At 36.7% G+C, this 20,130-nt stretch overlaps 1 protein-coding gene across 4 annotated transcripts in view; it reads left to right on the plus strand.

Moving 5' to 3' along the window:
- The window catches only part of WDR37 (WD repeat domain 37), a 44,368-nt gene that overhangs the window by 9,562 nt on the left and 14,676 nt on the right, over window positions 1-20,130 (plus strand). For all 4 annotated transcript variants that reach the window (XM_038127461.1, XM_038127460.1, XM_038127458.1 and 1 more), the window contains 10 exons: window positions 437-614; window positions 3,233-3,329; window positions 5,007-5,102; window positions 5,302-5,366; window positions 10,456-10,591; window positions 11,958-12,029; window positions 13,973-14,017; window positions 15,692-15,768; window positions 17,492-17,729; window positions 18,259-18,400. In XM_038127461.1, coding sequence (XP_037983389.1) covers window positions 477-614; window positions 3,233-3,329; window positions 5,007-5,102; window positions 5,302-5,366; window positions 10,456-10,591; window positions 11,958-12,029; window positions 13,973-14,017; window positions 15,692-15,768; window positions 17,492-17,729; window positions 18,259-18,400 — 1,106 coding nt within the window. In that variant the 5' untranslated portion in view covers window positions 437-476. The remainder of the gene's footprint in view (window positions 1-436; window positions 615-3,232; window positions 3,330-5,006; window positions 5,103-5,301; window positions 5,367-10,455; window positions 10,592-11,957; window positions 12,030-13,972; window positions 14,018-15,691; window positions 15,769-17,491; window positions 17,730-18,258; window positions 18,401-20,130) is intronic.

Here is a 20,130-nt window from a genome sequence, read left to right on the forward strand (position 1 = left end):
TGAATAATACATTTTTAACCTGACGGTGTCCCTCAATTACCATGTTTGCTTTCATTTTCCAGCTGGGTTTTGATTTTGCATGCATTTCAGTGAACTATAGTATGCATAATAGTTGTTTCCTGGAAGCATTTGGGGCTGTCTCTGCTGGTGTTCTCCAAAATGAGCAAGGAAGTGGAATTTATTTTCCTTTTGTGGAGGTTTGTTATCTAATGAATAAATAATGCAGAAGCAATTCCATTCTATTTACATATATGCATATGGTTTTGAACTTAAAGTTGTTTGAAGAACAGCTGTAAGTAAGAAGGATCTCTTCTTTTTAACGACAACCCAAACAAGTCCAAAGTTAAGTAGAACTAAATACTTCCATTTTGAGAAAAATATTTAAATAGTGGTTCATTTGGCAAAGCAATTTGTAATGTATAATGCTTGTCCTTAGTTTATCATAGGAGCCTCTGTGAAGCTGTTTTTTTGAAGTAATGCCAATAGAAAGTGGAAGCTGTGCATCTGCTCGCCAAGCAAAGCAGAAACGTAAATCACACAGCCTTTCCATCCGGAGAACCAACAGTTCCGAGCAGGAGCGGGCGGGACTGCAGAGAGACATGTTGGAAGGGCAGGTAAGGTGATGCTTGGGAGCTTGCATCACTTTTTTATGTGTTTCCTATGGGGAGAAGCTAAACAAACTTTAATATTGGAGTATATCCAGTGAAGCTACAGGAACAGCAGATTTTGTTGCTTGTAAGTGCTCACTGCCTTTGCAGATCATTGATGTGAATGTTGACAGTGTTTCAGGTTGTGTGGAGACCTGTGGAGTTTATCAGCGTCTGTGTATTCTTAGATGAATGATCAAGCCATAAAACAGTGTAAACCCCAGCCTGTTTATTCACTGCAACCTCTCCCTTCCACCTGCAAAAGAAAAAGTTCAAGATTGATTCTTGCTTTCATAAGTTTGCATTTGGAATAGCAGCAATCCAGAAATATGAATAAACCAAATACTTCTTATGATGACTCTGATAGGGAAAATATTAGTTGGAAGGCTGTTCTGCATTCCTTTCCATAAAGTAAACAAATACTGCCTGCCTGACAGAAGTGTGAGCTAGCTCAGATTTTTGTTTGTGTGGGTTTTTTCTTGTTTGGCTCAAATGGAGGTGTGCTATTCTGGGATTAAATTTAAGGGAAGGAACAGCAGTTACTGCTTCTGTAGCTTTCTTAATCACGTCAGTGCAGTAGATGCAATCTGGACTTGGAGTGTTGCACCTAAAAATTCTGAGGTTACCTGTAGGTAAGGCTTCTGTCAGAAGCAGTACTGGCAAATATAAGCAAATACCAGTTTAAAAGTATTTATTGTCAAATTGACTACACAGTGTTAGTGTAGGACTCACAAAGATCGTGCAAAATTTGATTTTTGTGAGACAGTTGGTTTGAAATACAAATGGAGCTTGGCTACGAGAAACCTCACACTGAAGTCTGCAGAAACACTGAAGGGAAACCCTGGTGTTTTCTCAGTGTTGTGACTGTTTTGTTTTAATTAAATCTGTTTTTCCGTAAATCATAGCATTAGTTTTCTGGGAATTAACAGAGCCTTGGTTGTTGCTTGTAGTCATCTAGAAGTTGGAGAATCAGGTACTTGGATAGAAAACTCTTCATGCATTTGTAACTACTGTAGCCTTACTTCAGGAAAGGCATGAAGGGCAGCTGAGAGGTCAAGATATGCTGTCACCCCTGCACAGTAAACCAAAATGTTAATCTGTTTCAAGTAGTTTAGGCTGTAATGCATTGATGTTTAAAATGTTTTATCTATCATCTTGTTGGATTTTGTTGACCTTGAGCAGCCAGGTGGCAGATTCTATCAAGTAGAGAGTATTAGTGGCCCTTCACAGTGGAGCTGTAAACCTCATGAGATCTAGCTAAGGACTTCTGCAGATAAAGAGATAACATTATTACATGCCGTTTTAATGAGCTGTTTTAAACAATGCCAGCTTTAAACAGAGTAAAGGAAGTGAATGCATTTTGCTATGTTGGTTTCTTCATTACAAGTTTAGATTTGTTTATACTTTTAGGCTTTGAGAAGTGGTTTGAAAAACTTTTCTACATCTCCTTTTCAGTTGCAAAAGTTGTTGGATAAGTTAGTTTCTTCCATAACCTTGCTGTCTGAAATGACTGGGTAATTGAATTTGAAATAATTCTTCTAACTTCAGTGTTTTTCTTAATAGTGTTTAATGTATTTAGTATTTTTGTTTAATCAGTTTTGTTTCAAGTTGGTTTTAATTAGGATCTGTTGTGCCTGAACAAAAGAACCCTATCAAGGGAGAGGCAGATGAAGAAAGGAATGATGTAGAGGGGCTTAAGGAGCATGGTCCTACTTCTTCCAGCACAGTGCCACAGCTTAAACCAGCTGTGAACCTGTGTAAAATTGTGCACAAAGCAGATGTGCTCTGTATCATGGCTATGAGTGGTTTCTCTTGCTCTCTCTTTAAACTTGGGAAATAACTTACACAGCCAGGGTCATGGCCGGCCTTTCCTGCTGTGCCTGCAGACAATTCCCGGGGCTGTGGCGGAAGGTGACTCAGTTAAGTGAAAACCTTTTTAAAAAGAAGTTTATAGCTGGCTACCTAGGTAAATAGTAAGTGTAGTAAGCCAATTTACATATTGTGGTCTACAAGCAACTGAAGAATAGAATGCTCCTCCCTAATATCTGAGGAGGGAAGGATTAGAAATTGTAGTTTTCTTCACACTTAGTTATGGTTAGTGACAAAAGTAGGTAAATGTTAAGAATACATTTAAAATTTTAGTTTGTCTTAAGCTTTGATAATAAGATGCATTGTGTTCACAACTTCCTAATCCATTGCATAGTCAGCTTTTGAATTACTTTATCCACAAAGGTATTCTTTTTTCTTGACGTGGAAACATATTGATAGTAAAATTTTTTTTTCTCACTTTCTATTTTTTAAAAATGAATTATAATGCATCTTGATTTTATAATTTTTCTCTAAAGAAAACCAAAACAAATACCATGGGTGATTTGATTTCCATCCCTTGAAAGAGAAAGAATATATAAAATGATTAACTCTATGATGCACATAGCTATTTGTTTTGTGTTCTACACTAGAAGTAGTTTTAATTTGCCTCCTTGCTGGGACATCGAGATAACTGTTAAAATCAGTTCAAGACTGAAGAGTAATTTTATCAAATATATGTAAATAAAAATATTAACCCCCAATATTATGCCTCCTAGGATTCTAAGTTACCATCTGCTGTCCGGAATACGCTCCTTGAACTTTTTGGACAAATAGAGCGGGAATTTGAAAACCTGTATATTGAAAATTTGGAATGTGAGTATCTGTTTTTTTCTCCAACTTATGAATTGTTCGTATTTAGGTTATAATAACACTAATTAAAATGTTTACATTGGATAATGTAGTATAATTAGTGTAGCTTTTCTGTGAGCAGTTTAGTAGTTGTTCTGAACTTGTAGCCAAGATGGAGTTTGTACCTTTTCAGAAAAATCCCTTTCTTAGCTCTTTGATGCAAGCAGTGAGAATTGATGTCTGTCGAAGCCAGTGAAGGGTCTGTCTCCTTAATCACTGTAGGCTCTGGTTATGTTAATCTCCAGAAACTCCATCCAGCCTTTGAAGTTTTTTGCTTTGTTTTATATTTACCGGCTTAATTTTAATGACGTAATATTAGTAAATAAATTTGGAAAACCTACTTGCTTGAAAAAGTGTAAATGTGGTGGTTTTGGATCAAACTACTTACACATTGCATAACAGCACCTGCAGCTGTTCAGGAGTTTTGAAGTCAAGCAATCAGATAAAAATTCCAGGTGTTATCTTAAAAAGATATTTGTTTGATGACAGTGCAGTTGTCTGATAAGGTAAGTGATCCAAGGTGATGGAGGAGGATCCCAAGTTAAGTAACACAGGCCTATACAGTAAAGCCTCCCTTGCTGCAATTTGAAGCTGTGTTACATTGGCTTGGATTCTGAATTGTGGGATATGTCTGATTTGGGTCCAAGACAATTTTTTTCCACACCTAATCAGTTCCCACAGTTAAATTAGACACTCATGTTATGAAAAAAAAAATCTTGCCTGCTTTTCTTTGACATGTTCTGGGCTTTTTATCCTCTTAAAACCTGTGATTGTTTTGGTTAAAGGCTGTCATCAAAAGTATGCATTTTTTAGTGACAATTTGCACAACTGAATTCTCGTCCTCCTGCTGAGAAGTTGGCTGGTAGCAAGAAAAGTAGAATTTCCCTCCCCAGCCTTCAGAAATGCTTGTCAGAAAACAAGTGGATTTGTACCCTCCAGAGTATGATTATTTTTCTTCTTTTCTATTTCCATTTCTTTATCTACTTGCTTCACCTCACAGCTCTAGTTATGATTGTGATCACTTTTCACCCCCCTGACAATTTCTAAATTTTTCTCTTCTCATGCTCAGTCTAATATTTTTTGTTCTTGGTCTAATTCCTGCACTAGGGCTGGAGTTATTGTACACAGAATTTTTTAAAAAAATAAATTCCAAAGTATAAAAAATTGTCCCTGGCAGCACTACCTTTCCTGTGAGACTCTGGTAGTAGACAAGTATTCAGGGAGAATGCTATTGTGTGATTAATAAACCTGTGTTAAGAAAGGATGTGCTAATTCTGTGGCTAAAATATTTATGGTGCCACAAGTTTTCTTTCTTCTGCTGGATTTAATTGAATACAGATGGGCCATGTATTTCACAGAAGTGGTTTTGTTAAACCTTAGCCTCATTTATAAGTAACAGTAATTAGAAGCCACCAATACTTTGTGTGGAATCTGGGTCAAGGTTGATCTCTGGAATATTCAGCACGAATCTTGCTTTATGTCTTGGTGAGACCTGCTTTTATAAAATCCCAGTTCATCTCCTTTCCTCTCCTTAGCATAAAATAGCTTACTTACTAACCATAACAGTTCTTAAATAGTGTGTTAATGCTGTTATTAATGATAGTCAGTTTTTGTAGTAATGTGAATTTCTGGATTTGTTAGTGCGTAGGGAGATTGATACGCTGAATGAGCGCTTAGCGGGTGAAGGACAGACAATTGATGGTGCTGAACTGAGCAAAGGACAACTGAAAACAAAAGGTAAGAGAGCCACAAAGAATCCTAAACCAGTGTGTTTGGATTCACTTTTTTGTACTTCCTTGACCAAAACTTAGAATGTTACTGAAGGGAATGAATAACAGTTATTTATACAAACAAGCTAATGCTGTTTGTATATTGAAATATATTTGAAATATCTTCTATTTGAAATATCTTCTTTTGAATTTATTTGTCTCCACAGCCAGTCATAGTACCAGTCAGCTTTCTCAGAAATTAAAGACAACTTACAAGGCTTCTACTAGCAAGGTATGAGACAAATTAAATCTCTACTCATCCCTGTGTACTTGTGAAACTAACATGACTGTCTTTTAAGTTGTGAATTGTGGTTTCTTTAAGCTGAGTAGTGCTGGTCTGTAAATAAATCTGCCTCCTGAGGAGCAGTATGTTTATCTTGGATTCATCAATGACCCATTACTTCAACCATACCATATGATATTGTTACAATAATTGCTCACCTTTTTTGAAGAAGGGATGTTGGAGAGGAGAGAGTGTGCACATGTGTATGTGGGAGTGAAGTTTTGTAAATAGAACTAAAAAATAATTCTGTTTCTCAGGGAAATAGAGAAGTTGCTAGTGGATTTCTGAATAAAGATTTGGGTATTGCAGTTGAAATGGGGATTTAAGTAGGTGCCTCTACGTGTACTATTACACATTCCTTTTAAAAATAATTTTTATTTTTAGCTATGAGACTAGAACAATTTGTTTCCTTTATGTTGCGAGCCTTGCTCATCAGTAGCTAGTGATGTTTTTTTGCTTGGTGTACTGGCACAGGTAACCTTTCTGATGCTTTTCATTTTGTACATCTGCATCAGCCTGGTATTTTTGTTTCCCTCACTCTCTCCTCTTTTTCAATTTTTGCAGAGAGTTTACCTGCTGCTCTTTTTTCTCTATATCAGAGTCATTCAATGATACATTATTACAGTTAAATAAAACATGAAGAAACCACAGTGAAATCTGGAATGTGAACCAGCTGTACAGGCAGCTCTGTGGTGACCTGTAATGCAGGCTGATATGTAGTGTAGGTGTCTTGGAAATGCCTTCTCTTAAGTATGAAAGTTTGAGAGTAAGAATTGGGTAGTGAAATAGACTGAAGCTACTGTGGTTTATTTGATCTCCTTTTTATTTCGCTGTTTTTCAGACTTTTATTCTTGCCAATTTGATGCATAAAGGTGCCTATTTCAAGACTTAATGACTTGAAAATTCTTTAATGAGACCACTTAAATAGTGACAACATGATATTAATAGGGGCTGTATAGTTTTGGTACACCTACTATGTAGTTATGAATTAGTATCCTCTAGTGTTGTGTTTTGTGGGTTTTTTTTGGTTTTGTTTAGGTTTTTTTTTATTTATGGGGTTCTTTTGGTTTTTATTTTGGCTTTTAAGGCAGGTGTTAAATCCTTGTCATCTTTTACTTTCTTGCAATGTAGCACTTGTATTTTTTCCTGAGCGAGACAGGGAGACTTCATAGCTTCAGCATGGGAAGCTGGGAAGTAGGAGGAGGAGACTCCTGGGGAGCTGATATGCATGCACAGCAAAGCAGCCATGAGTAGTGGAGCATGAAGAATTTAATACCTGAACATTATGCACATCTCTTGTATCAATTGGTAGCCAAGAGATATCTGCATGTGCTGATGTATTTCACAACTTTGAGTCAGAATGTACTGGGGAGTAGCCAGGAGCCGAGGGAAATAACAACACTTGGAATATCTCTGTCCAGTGTGTTCTTTGAAACCTTAATGCACGTCACAGAGGTGCTTTATTTTGTCCTCTCCTTCCTCCCCACACAAAAGAGTCAAAGCTGTAAACTTTTGTCTTTTGACCCACAGAGAGGTGATAGCAAAGAGTTAGGAAAGAACATGACTTTCTAACAAGCCATGATTTTTCTATCTGTACCCTGACTGGATGTAGTTCCCCAATACCCTGTCTGAGGAAATACAGATTTAGAGTTTTAAGAGTTCAGCAGCTTTGAAATTCTTACGGCTGTACTTTCTATGAGCATTGAAAGAACAATGCTGTTTCCCAAAATGGTTGTGTTCCAAACTCCCTGGGGTAGCAGATCTCAAGTTTTCTCTTCAGCCCTGCCTTTATGCTATTACCATACAGGGGTTTCTTGGGTGTGTGTTTTTTTGGATTGGTTGAGTTTTTTTTTTCCTGTGGAAGATTAGAAAAAGCTTAAGTTTTACAAACCAATTGTTTTGTGTAATTGCACACAATTACATTTTTCAGATTGGCAATGCATATAGAATTAATTTTTTTTCCTGAAAAAACCTTGCACTATTTGCTTAATCTAATGAGAAGGCTGATCCTTGACTGCTTTAATATTGGTAAAGAATAGTAGGACATGGTAAGAAATACTAAAGCAATCTGTTCATTCTCTTGGGGAAAATGCTGAAGTGAACATTCTTAATTCAAGCTCTTCATATGAAATTTCCATACTGGAATATTTTTCATCACCTAGCTATGTATCAAGTTGGCAAAACTCATTTCAGAAAAGCATGGTTTTAGCAGCAAGGGTTTTCCACCAGTGTCCAAATCCTGAAGAGGTAGATGTAACATTTGGTACTGTTAAAAGTAATTTTTTGTTAATGGACAAGATTCTGTAATTTAACTGCAGTTGGTTTTAGATGCAGGAATCACTATATGAAATCCATGTTTTGATATTAACAAAATGTAATGGTTGCTGTTAATGATGCCTGGCTTGTGAAAGTTGTTACAACATCAGGGAAGCATCAATTGTTTATGCAGAGTCCTAAAATAAACTGAAATCATGTAACTTGCTCCATCCAAACTAAATACCAGCATTTCTGATTTGTCTAGATCAGGATAAAGACTCTTTAAAAAAAGTATTATTGCACTCATTAGTTAAAAGGAATAAAACTTTTTTGTTTATGTAGTTTTGCCCTCACTGCTTAAAGTTGCTTCACAGGATATTCTGTTCATCAGGCACAGTGTAATGCTGCTGGACTGGTCCTGAGTTGATCAAGTTTTCATTCTTATTTCTAATGTGCCTGTCTGTGTAAGAAACTTTGTTACAGGGTGCCTCACTCTGCTTGCCATGCAGTTGTTTCAGTTTGTATTCAGTTTTAACTTGTTCACATAGTAAACAATTGTTTTCCTATTAACAAATCTTTTTGTAGAAGGAAGTACGTGAAACTGTATCAATTTAAGAAAGAGGACAGGCAAAGGTGAAACACACTCAGGATGTGGTTGGTCATGTATTTGTGTATGATGATCTACAGAAGTTACTTCAGAAATTTTCTGCACTACAGAGACCTCTTTTTAGCAAGTTGCATGTTCTTTAAATATTTCCTTTCCTGGCTTGGGACATTGTTTATGTGTGTTTAGCAAAGCAGGAAGTAGTCCAGGCCCTGTCTAGTTTATCCAATTACTGGTATGTGAGGTGAAGGGTAGCAAAAAAGGAAAGGAAAGAAAAAGCTTGGAAAAGTGTGTGTTGAGTAAATATCTGTATCAGGATGTTTACGTTGGGTAGTGTTCTTGAGCTCCTCTGTGTGACTGTAGACTGCTAATACCTCAAAAGGAGTTTTACATCCTTGCCATTAAGTGATCCGTGAAACCACTGTCCAGCAGTTTTGGAAATTCTGTGTTTGTTGATGGGTAGGGGATAGTTTCTCCTAGAAAACTTTTTCATGGGAATTTGACTCAACATTAGAAAGACAGAATAGAATGCAAGCACAGGCTGAGTTGGAAAATACCATGTTTGGAGTTTGAGCTGGGTGCTGTATTAGTCCTTTCCTGTTAGTACTTAATTCAGCTGTTCAACTTTTCATGCATGAGTCCATTTAATTTGAGGACTGTATTCAGTGTGAAAGTTGTGGATGATGTTCAAAATTTAGGAAATTTTGCAGTATGGTTGAACTAATAATCTTTACCATTAGCCCGTTTTCAGTGCATCTGTAATGACTGTTCCTTCTGCTGCTGTGAAACCAAAATGCATATTAGCTGATAATTTGGAATTCAAATAGGGCATTATCATTTCATCATTGGAGAGTTGACATGCTCAGGGTTTGGAATGCTCTTGCAGATTTTCTTTTAGCTTTAAAAATCTTTTATGAAGTAATTTGCTTTAATGACATACTTGAGACCTATTTTAATACCAGAAACTAATGGGATTTTAACCTTAGTTTATTGTATCTGAAATGTAGACTTAATTAACTTTCTAACTTTTACTAAGCTGTAGATAAGTCTTAATGTGATTTGTATTGATGTATTTAAAGGTTTTGATTTAACTGGTCAAATACCTGCCCGTAATTCCATGCTGAAGAAAACACTGATAAATTGAAGTTGTCTTTTTTTTCAGTTTAACAAAACTTTTGAGGTAGCCTTTCTCAAAGAAGAGTTATGAGCTTCAAGACTCACGGGGTAAAAACAGAGTATTTGTAATGGTGGTCTTAACTTTTTAAAGCCATCTTTCATGACTCTTGGTTTCAATTGTCTCTGGAAGTGTTCAGGAAGAGAATTTTTTTTTTTTAATATTGAACTTACCTTTATCTGAAAATGTAGAATTTCTGCTATTGGCATCCTTTCTGTAGATGCTGAGTGTTTTGAGCATTCCTGCACTGTAGTGACTTGTAGTTTTACTGTTTTACTACACTTGTCTTCCTTTTGTTTGATATTACTTATGCACATAGTAATTTGGATTTAATGAGCCTTCTCTGTTTTTCCCCTAATAGCTTCACTTTGAGGGAGCATGCTTATCAAATGTTTAGATGAGTTTGACATACATTTTTAAAAGCTTCATTACACAAATAAACAGGCATATGCTCTCAGGTTGATGTTTGATTTGATTAGCTTAGTGCAATTTTAAAGAAAAACAGCAATGAATGTTTTAAACTGGAACGTTTCTGGGCTTTACTAGAGTTAAATAATAAGTACATTTGTTTCAAAGACATTACATGCTAGCAGGGTCTGTCTGAGTTATCAGATGTACTTGTTTGGGAAAAGGCAAGGAAAGTTTTAAGGTCTTTTGCTGGGTTTGCTCTTCCTTTTTTTTTTTCCATTAAAATCCTTACCCAGACTGAATGATAAATGCACTCTGCACTTGTACAACTCATTATTCCAATAAGATTGCATTATTGTTGTACAGAATAGTTTGTCTCTCATTCTGTAAAACAGCTGCTATTAAAAAAGAAAAAAAGAGAGGTATGTTTGCAGTCAAATTCATTTTCCTACCATCAAATGTCAAATTTTTGACAGTAGTGATTTGTCAGAATATTAAAGAATCATGGAAAAGTTAATATCTATTTTTATTTGTGAGATAATTACCTAATCTTGGATTGATGTGGAAAAAAAATGTTGGTGTCTCTGCTATTTCAGATTGTATCCAGTTTTAAAACTACAACTTCAAGGGCAATCTGTCAACTGGTAAAGGAATATGTTGGCCACAGGGATGGTATTTGGGATGTCAGTGTCGCGAAAACTCAGCCAGTGGTATTGGGAACTGCATCTGCTGGTAAAGTTTTGTGTTGCTTGAATATTTAGAAAATTCTGGCTAAGTCCCTAAGCTATAGCAAATACAGATTCAAAGTGTACTCAAAAACTGAGCTTCACTCTGAAAGAGTCCTTCTAAAGAAGTTCTGCAATTGAAAAATTCTTAAAATTGGAATTTCCTTTCCCTTAGAAGGTTCAAGCATACTTGTTGGTCTTTCTAAAGCGTGTGCCAGTTCACTTCCATGCAGGTCACACTCTCCTTAGTCAGCTCTGGCATGTTGGGGTGAGTGGGTGGGTGGGATGGGGAGCTGCTTGCTTGGGGAGGCCTCTGGCACAGAATTCCATATGGCTGGATACAGAGATCCCTGCAGGCTTTCTCTCCTAGCATTGTTTAGTCTTTGTTTAATAGAAGCTGTACATGTGGTCGTAGTTTGCACATTCTTGTTATTCTTGCATTCTGTCTTTTGCCTCAGGACACAGGGGCAGCTAAAAATCTTAATTTTCAGTCCTTTTTACTTTATTAGATTTATTCCTTCCACTTGAGGGGGTACAAGTACTAAGGAACAAGTCACTAAATCTATTATAGTCCAAAAATCAATGTAGAGACTTGTGTAGTTTTGGAAAATTATTAGGAAAACAAATCATTACCAGATAGAATCAGTCAATTTGAAGTGACATTCTTTTGAAGCTGGAACAGAATCCAAAGGTATTGACTAGGCTTTAATATTTACGGACCAGAAATCTGCTTCTTGAACTGAACTGTTAGAATTTTCATGTGCCTGCTGAGGGGGCACATTTTGTCTTTGTTTGGGACAAATTGTCTTTGTCCTGATTTAACCTGGAAACCATTCTCCAGTTCAGCTTTAAGGTACTACCCACTTAAATACTTAAATTAATTATTTAGCTTTGGGTGTGGCAGGATAAAGGAGTGGCATTTGGAGTGATTTCCTTTTTAAAATAATTTTTTTTAGTGCTCTGCAGTGACCTGTATGCATTTGGGATTTCCATGCAGGAAGTAAATAGATTGTGCATAGAATTCCTGTTTGTAGTGGCTGCCTTTTTCACCATGGAATGCTTTCTCTGGTTTGTTTTTTTTTTTTTTCCCTGAGTCTCATGATACACAGCTGGAGCATTATACAGAATTTGCCTTTCAATTTGCCTTGCTGCAAATTAATGTGATTAGGACAGCACCTTTACTTTTTTGGGGGAGATGTGTACAATGATAAGAAAATGTTAGGTTTTGTGTATAAGATGGTAGTCAAGAGTTCTACATTTAAAATCTATTTCATATGGTATGTGCTACAGTGGAAGATAACTTGTTTGTTGAAAGGGTGAAAATGAAAAACATATGTTTTAAACTATTTACAGCTGCTTTTTAATCTTTGTAGATCACACTGCCTTGCTGTGGAGCATAGAAACAGGGAAGTGCCTTGTCAAGTATGTAGGGCATGTTGGCTCAGGTAAGATAAGGGCATGTTGTGAGAACTGGGAACAGAGCATGGGAGGGGGAAATGTGTTTTGGCCAGCTACAGAAATGTTTATTGTGGTTTCACTTGCAGGTTTGCCAACATCATTAACAAGTCAATTGTGAAGTTCCACTGATTTTCATACAGAGAACATTTTGTAATATGATTCTTTATTGGAGAGGCACATTAAGACAGTTCCACAAATGCTAAATGAATAAACAAGTCCATATAAAGAAATTTACAGGCACAGTTAAGACACTCAGAAGTTAAAATGTCATAACTCATTGTGGTCTTGTGCATGTGGAGAACAAAAGAAGCTTATATAATCAGAAATTAGCTGTCTTGCAGGATCTGTGTTATATTTGGGTTAGAACTACAGATGCTAGGTGAATGTCTTTTTGCACTTCTTTGTTTAAGATCTCATATATAATTTGCTGCATAATGCAAAAATCTTGTTTTTAAGACAGTTAATTAAATATAGGTATATTTCTTTGTTTATACCAGTATGAATATTGTGGAAATTGTTTTTAAACCCCTCTTTGGGTGGGGAGGTGCAGTGCAGTGAGTGTCTTTGATGTTAATTTTTGGTGTCCAATTTGACAGGAACTTTATTAATGCCCTTCTCCCTCTTAATGAGTTACAATACAGGATTTTATAGACCAAAACTGGAGAGATTTTCCATAGCTTTACCTTGCTGTTGTGACCTGAGCACTTTGAGTGATCATACCCTGGCAATGTCAGGAACCCAGTTATTGACTAGGATTGTTTGGCTAAATAACTCAGCACATCACACGAACTTTGTGGCAAGAGTACAAATAGAATTAAATTCTCTAGAACTGCTTCAGCTGTGAGTTGTACTTTTTCTTCCTGCTACATGACTTCTAGCTCCTACAGCACAAAGAAATGCATAGAAACAACTGGTAACATGTTAATTAAGATATCTCAGGTTGTTTGCTGTATGGATCTCCAAGTTCTATAAAGTCATGTTTGAAAACTTCACTCACTTGAACTTTCATGCTGGTAGTTTTCTTTTAAAATTGTTATTTGGGTAACTGTGAAAATAAGAAGTTCTAACCTGTATTTAAATAGTTGTGTTTAAACAACTGTGTTTGAACAACCACAAAAGATAAATAGTATTGTATATAAATTTTATATAACGATATGCATCTATAAATTGTAATAGAAATAACATATTTTTTATGTAATGAAACTTTTTTTGTTTGACAGTTGATTTGAAATAGCACAGAGGTGTTGGGTGCCAGCAGCTGGTGCACCATAGAATTAGTTCAGTTTAAGGAGTATCTTTTTAGACTGATTGCACCATGCTCTCCCAACAACATATACATCTATTTTACTTGTATAATGGATGGAAGTGAGTTCTAAGTTCTGTCTTGAACGAATCTTATGAAATGAAGTGAAATGAAATTAAGAGCTTTGTCGGTTGATAGAACTCTTGCAGGACATCATGTTTTGATTACATATGGTTGCAGGACTGAAATCTGATTTGTGTTACTTGCATCAGGTTTTCAGGAATTCGTTCTTGCAATGCTAAGCAATAAGCAGGATGTTGATGGTAACATACAGTAAGTTTTCATTGAGTTAGAAATAATTATGAATACTTGAATTCTCTTTGTGAAAGTCCCGAGCATTATCCCCTGTCAGCTTACATATGATTTGGTTTGTTTATCCTCTCTAACATGAACCACTTGTACTAGATTCAGGAAATGCTAGAAAATGTGTTGTTCTATGTAGCTGCTTTGAATTGTTTCAAGTGTAACTGCTTCCCTTGATACTACACTTTCATATCACCTAAAAGATTACTACCAAAAATTGCTGAAAACTTAAGACTACTTGATTTTTCGATGCTTTTAATGATAAAATATTGTGAAACAGTTCTTTTAGAATACTAACTTAAAACTTTACTTTTTTTCATACAGTAAACTCCATAAAGTTTCATCCCACTGAGCAAGTGGCTCTTACAGGTATGTAAAGTTTTTTCATATGTTAAGTATGTTAATCTTGATGGAAAATAAGTGTAATTTGCTAGTTTGTTCTGGTTGTAGCCTCTCTCCCTATTGCTTGTCAGCATCCTTGTTGATTGAATTATTTTTACATTTGAAGGCATAACAAATCAGAGCTAGATCTTTCCATCTGTGTTTTTCATGTCATGCTGTCATTTGTGCTTGCCTGCTCCAAACCAGACACTTGGAATCATACATCAGGTGAATGTTCTGGAATTCATCCCAGAGTACTCAAAGGACTAGTGGGTGTTATGGCAGGATACCTCCTAATTACCTACCAAAGTTCTTGGGAGTCTGGAGAGGTCCCTTCTGACTGGTGGTACTCCAATATTACAAGAAGGGTATGAGGAAAGACTAGTGGAACTACAGACCTGTTAATCTAATCTCAGTTCCTGAAAAAAATTATGGAGATTATACTGGGTACTGCTGAAAGGCATTTAAAAAATAATGCACTCATCAGGCACTGTCAACATGGGTTCACAAAGGGAAGGTCCTCTTTAATTAATTTGACATCTTTCTAGGATAAGGTCACCTTCCTAGTGGATGAAGATGTGGTAGATTAAGTTTTTCTGGTTTTTAGTAAGGGTTTTGGTACTGTCCTTCACAGTCTTGTTCTGGACAAGTTGTCCAGCTGTGGGATGAGTTGGTTCATGGTGTGCTGTGTGGGCAGCTGGCTGAAGGGCAGAGCTCAAAGGGATGCAGTAAATGGGGCTGTGTCTGCCTGGCAAAGGATCACCAGTGGAGTTCCTCAGGAATCAGTTCTAGGGCCAGCCCTGTGCAATAGATTTATCAGTGACCTGGGTGCAGGAGTTGAATGCATCATTAGCAAGTTTGTTGGTGATATAAAACTGGGAGGTGCTGCTGGCTCTCGTGAGGGACAGGAGGCCTTTCAGAGGGATCCAAATAAGTGAGAGCACTGGGTGATGAGTAATGGGATGAAATTTAACAAGTTCCAATGCCAGATGCTGCAGCTAAAACAGAGTAATGTTGAGCACAAGTATAAATTGGGAGAGGAGTGGCTGGAGAGCAGTTCTAATCCTGCAGGATTAGAGCATGTTTGTTCTGACCATAGCAATGACAACCATGAATTTGTCCTTAGTTAATAATGAATAAGTCTATTTTAAAACAGATGGAGTTAAAATCACATGGTGCCTTCTCAGCTGTAAACTGCCACTAGTTAAGCTGAGTTCTTTAAGGCAGAAGAAAAATAGCTTTGCTCTCGCTATTTTGGGTTTCTCATTAAAACCATGATAAAAACATTTAATGGAAGAAATAATTGAATAAAGAACCCCAGTATTTTGAGAAACAGTAAATGAATATCTGGTGATGTATTAAGTGCCTTCTTCAAATGCTACATGTTGAGCAGTGGTGAGACTCATGTTCTGATGTGTAGTATTCAAGTGCGTGTTTCACTGTAGGAGTGATTAATTTGGTAGCTGCTTATATCTTGCATAATGAGTTATATTTGAGATGTTGAGACTTGCTTACCATAAAGTTCATACTGGTACCTGTTAGGAAAATATGCAACTTAGACAGTATTGCTAAAAGTAATATTAAAGCCTGTTTTTATTGCCCATAGAAATATTCTTACTTATTCTCTCTCTATTTTTTTTTTGCCTCTCTTCCCCTGTGCAGCATCTGGAGACCAGACAGCTCACATCTGGAGATACATAGTACAGTTGCCTACACCTCAGCCAACTGCAGACTCCAATGTAAGCAATCAGCTTGCTGAAACTAAACTAATTGCACAGCAATTTCATCAGATACAGGTTTTATGATAAGACTTAATGTTAAATTTACACATAATTAAAAAATTACATGATTTCAGGACTGCCAAAGGTGGGGTTTTAAGGTTTTAGTTTATCAGCTGCATTTCAGCTTTTCTTTGAAAATAGACTCCCTTCACGTTTTCAAAAGCATTTGGTGCAGAATAGAATTTACAGCTTCAAGCAGACAAATTGACTTTTTGTTCAAGGTAGTAAATGAATTGTAAATGAACAGTCAAATAACTTCTTTTTTGTAATAATTAAGTTATTTTTAAATTGGTTAAATTTTTGTAGCATAACTTACTGAGGCACCTTTATAGTTGCTGTGGATTGAAAACTGATGGTAAAGACTTGTAATTTTGGCATTTATTTGAGTCTCCATTGATTGCTATTCAACCCTTGCCAGGACACATCACACTGTCTGGTTTTGTTGTCCCCAGGCCTTTATTTAGTCAGAATTTACTTTAAAGTATAAACCTGTCAAATGCTTATTTTACTTAAAAGCACCCTTACTAAATTGTGAAGAAAATATAATTTATAGCATGAGCTTCTCAGTAGGCTAAGTAGGGGCAAGAGTTGACTGTGTAATATGAGATAGATTTCTGAATGGAAAATGTTTGATTTAGTTTATTTGATTTGGCATTTCCATTTTGAAAGAAAATACAAATGTTATCTTTTCCCGAGTTCCCAAGTAACGTAAAGGAAAGATGTTTTTGTCTTGTGTAGGTGTAAAAAGGAATTCAGAGAATGATGTTTAGTGATGAGCAAAAGAATTAATTTTGTGTCCAGTTTACATCAGCACTGCATGATGACTGTGTATTGACCAACAGACAAATACTGCTGTAAGGATTTGATTTTTAATGGATAAAATATGTCTGTAAATTATTGTCTTCCCAAAGATTAACATAGTCAGTGTCTTGTTAGATGCTTCCTACCTCTAAAAATTGAGAGGAGAAAAGTCCCTTGATATTGTGCTGCAATGAAACTCTAGGGTAATACACTTGCCAGATAGTAAAGGGGACTGATACTCAGAGCTAAAGAGTTTGGAGGAGATTTTAAAATGAAGTAGAAATATAGAATTATTTAGATTGGAAAAAATCTCTTAAAATCATCAAGTCTAGCTGTTAATCCAACGCTGTCACAGCCCTCCACTACACCATGTCCTTAAGGGTGACATCTACCCATCTTTTAAATACCTCCAGGGATGTTGATTTCACCACTTCCCTGACTTGATAACCTTTTTGGTGAAGAAATTTTTCCTAATATCCAGTTTAAACATCCCCTGGTGCAACTTGAGGACACCACAAGTCCTATCACTTGTTCCTTGGGAGAAGAGACTGACACCCCCTGGCTGCACTGTCCTTTCAGGGAGCTGTAGAGAGCAATGAGGTCTCTCCTGAGCCTCCTTTTCTCCAGGCTGAACAACTCCAGTTCCCTCAGCTGCACATCAGCAAGTTGTTAAAAGGAGTTATTAAAACTGCATTTAACTTACTGATTATATTCCTTCAACTAAGTTTGTGATAGTGAGTGCTGGAATAGGCTGGGTGCAGCAGAATTACTTTACCCACATTCACATTAAGGGGATTGGGAAGCATTTACACTGCAAAATGTAACTTAGAGATATTCCTTCCCTTTTACGCTACACCTTTTTTTCCCTTGCATTTTACAGCAAGTGTCTGGAGAAGATGAAGTTGAAATCTCAGATAAAGATGAACCTGATGGAGATGGAGATGGTTCCAGTGATTGCCCCACTGTCAGAGCCCCATTAACCTCACTGAAAAGCCACCAAGGAGTGGTCATAGCAGCTGACTGGCTTGTTGGGGGGAAGCAAGCTGTGACAGCATCGTGGGACAGGACAGCAAATCTATATGATGTAGAGACTTCTGAACTTGTCCATTCCCTTACAGGTATTTGTTCTCTTGCAAAAAAAAAAAATTAAATTGGTGGTTTGTTTTTATACGAGGGATTATTTGTAGATACTAAAACATTGAGAAAAGAAAGTAGTTTTTCTCTGGAGCAGGATGTGAGTGTGCACCATCTGCTTCTCAGTGTTGTAATAGTTTATAAAATTGCAGTCTTCTAAATCCCCTGAGCATGAATTGGTCTTCTTTTAAGCTTATGATTTAACCTATGAAAAAGTAGTTGTTTAAATTGAATGTACCCAAATTTTACTTCTTGCAAAAGGCTTTTGCTGTGTTCATGGTGTGTTAAGCACTACTGCACTGAATGTGAAATAAGTAGTGTGGTTTTTGCCTTCAAATACATTCCCAAACTTTTACAGTAGTAACAGGATTAAAGTTCAGAATGATTGTTACCCCTTTCTGTTTGGGAAAAAGAGGAGAAAATCATCAGCATTATCAGCATGTCATTCCAAGTGTATGTGGAAATGAAAAGTTTTTTTTTCATTACCTTAGACGTTCTGATGTGTGATTGTAGGGCACGACCAGGAGCTCACGCATTGTTGTACGCATCCCACCCAGCGTCTCGTGGTGACATCGTCCCGCGACACCACCTTCCGCCTGTGGGACTTCAGAGATCCTTCTATCCATTCTGTGAATGTCTTTCAGGGCCACACAGAGTAAGTGACAGCTCCTTCACAGGTTTTCTCAAGTTTGAAAAGTTGCAAATCTGCCCAGAACTGTTCCTGTGTGCTTTTTGAGGTACTGAGTTCATTCCTGTTTTGTGAGACTGATTTTTCACAGAAACCCCCAGTTGTTCTCCTTCAAATGTAGCGCAGCAGTACATAATTTCCAAAACAGCAGCCAGGGCTCTTGGTGTGCTATTGCTCATATGGTAAGTCTTGATAAAAGTTGTTACAATTAAAGGTGATTTAAGGTATGAGGTTCTTTTTTGGCATTGGTTATGCTTGCAGTTTGGGGTTATTGCTGTAATGCAGTGGATCAAGCAGATTGCCTCTGCTTGTCTTGATACTCACTGTGAAGTAAAGGTTACTCCTTTGAAACCAGTGCATAAAAAATGATTAATTTTTACTCTTAAAAGCTTCTAATTTTTACATAAAATAAGAAATAAAAGTATAGGCACTGACTGCCATGTTCTGTCAAAACAGTGATTCTGATGTAATGTTTTTAGTTAGCAGTTTAAGCTTAATGATGTTACACTGACTACTATTGAACATGGACAAATGTAGTCCTGAGAATCTGTGTTCTGGTGTTCACTTAACTTTAAGGTTTTTGTAGCTCTGACACATGGAAAATGCAGGTGTAACTTGGAAATACTTTACCCAAGGAAGCAAATCTTTTCTTGACTTGTGAATGTGTGAGCTTGACTGTTTCAGAAAAAATTTCACCTCCCTTCTTCAGAATAAAAGATGTTTGTTAATCGTAGCTCAAAATACAAACCACAAGTATTTACTCACATTTCTGTTTTTTGTTAATTGTGTAAATTACATTATGACTGAGTTTCAGTACCCTCTTTTTCATTTTCTCATAGCCTATATATAACCAAAAGCCTCTTTAACCCCCTCTGCTGTGGACTCCTGAGCTTGATAAATTACTTGGTGCTTCACAATCATCCTGTATATGTGGCCATCTTCTCCTGATAGAGCAGTAAGCTTGATTTTGTGGCCTACATCCTAGAATTGTTTCATCTTATCACTTCTGTATTCTTCTATCACTTTTCCTAGAATGTTGTGTAAAGTTGTAAGGTTTTGTATCCATTGGTGCTTGCATTTTCCCCCAAGCTGATTAACTGCTTTGTCTCAGGATGTTTTTTTCAGAGAAATGACCAAGACTGACATTTGTGTTTTCCCATATATGTGCTGAGACCAAATGATGGTGATCTTGGGTGCTGGTCCATACTGTAAAAACTGTTAGCTGGTGTTTTGGCTTCTATTGCTGAGACCTATAAACTAGCAGAGAGTTTGTTCTTTAGGAATGGAATAGACTTTGTGCAACCTCTTCCGTCACTCTTACTCTAGCTTTTAATGATCATTATATTTGTGTTTGTCTGCTGTATCAGCTGTCTCTGTTTTGTACTTTGAATGTATGAATTTTTAGTATTGACACAGGCTTTTTCACCAAATACACCCTAAATTTGACAGTCTCAAAAGTGATTTTACTTTCCAGTGGCCAGGGCTGCTGAGGCTCTCATTTGTGGAAGGGGCAATTCTGTTACAGAAGGTGTTTCACTGATGAATGCAGACTGAGCAGAGATGGGGAGGTTGATATTTTTGCAATTGAGACGTACTTTGAGGAATTTTATTTTTGTTCTTTTATTGTACTGCCTACTGGCAAAATATTTTTAAATTACCCTCTAAGTAACACTGCAACAATCTCTTCACATTAAGAA

Source organism: Motacilla alba, chromosome 2, assembly GCF_015832195.1.
Source record: "Motacilla alba alba isolate MOTALB_02 chromosome 2, Motacilla_alba_V1.0_pri, whole genome shotgun sequence".
NCBI lineage: Eukaryota > Metazoa > Chordata > Aves > Passeriformes > Motacillidae > Motacilla > Motacilla alba.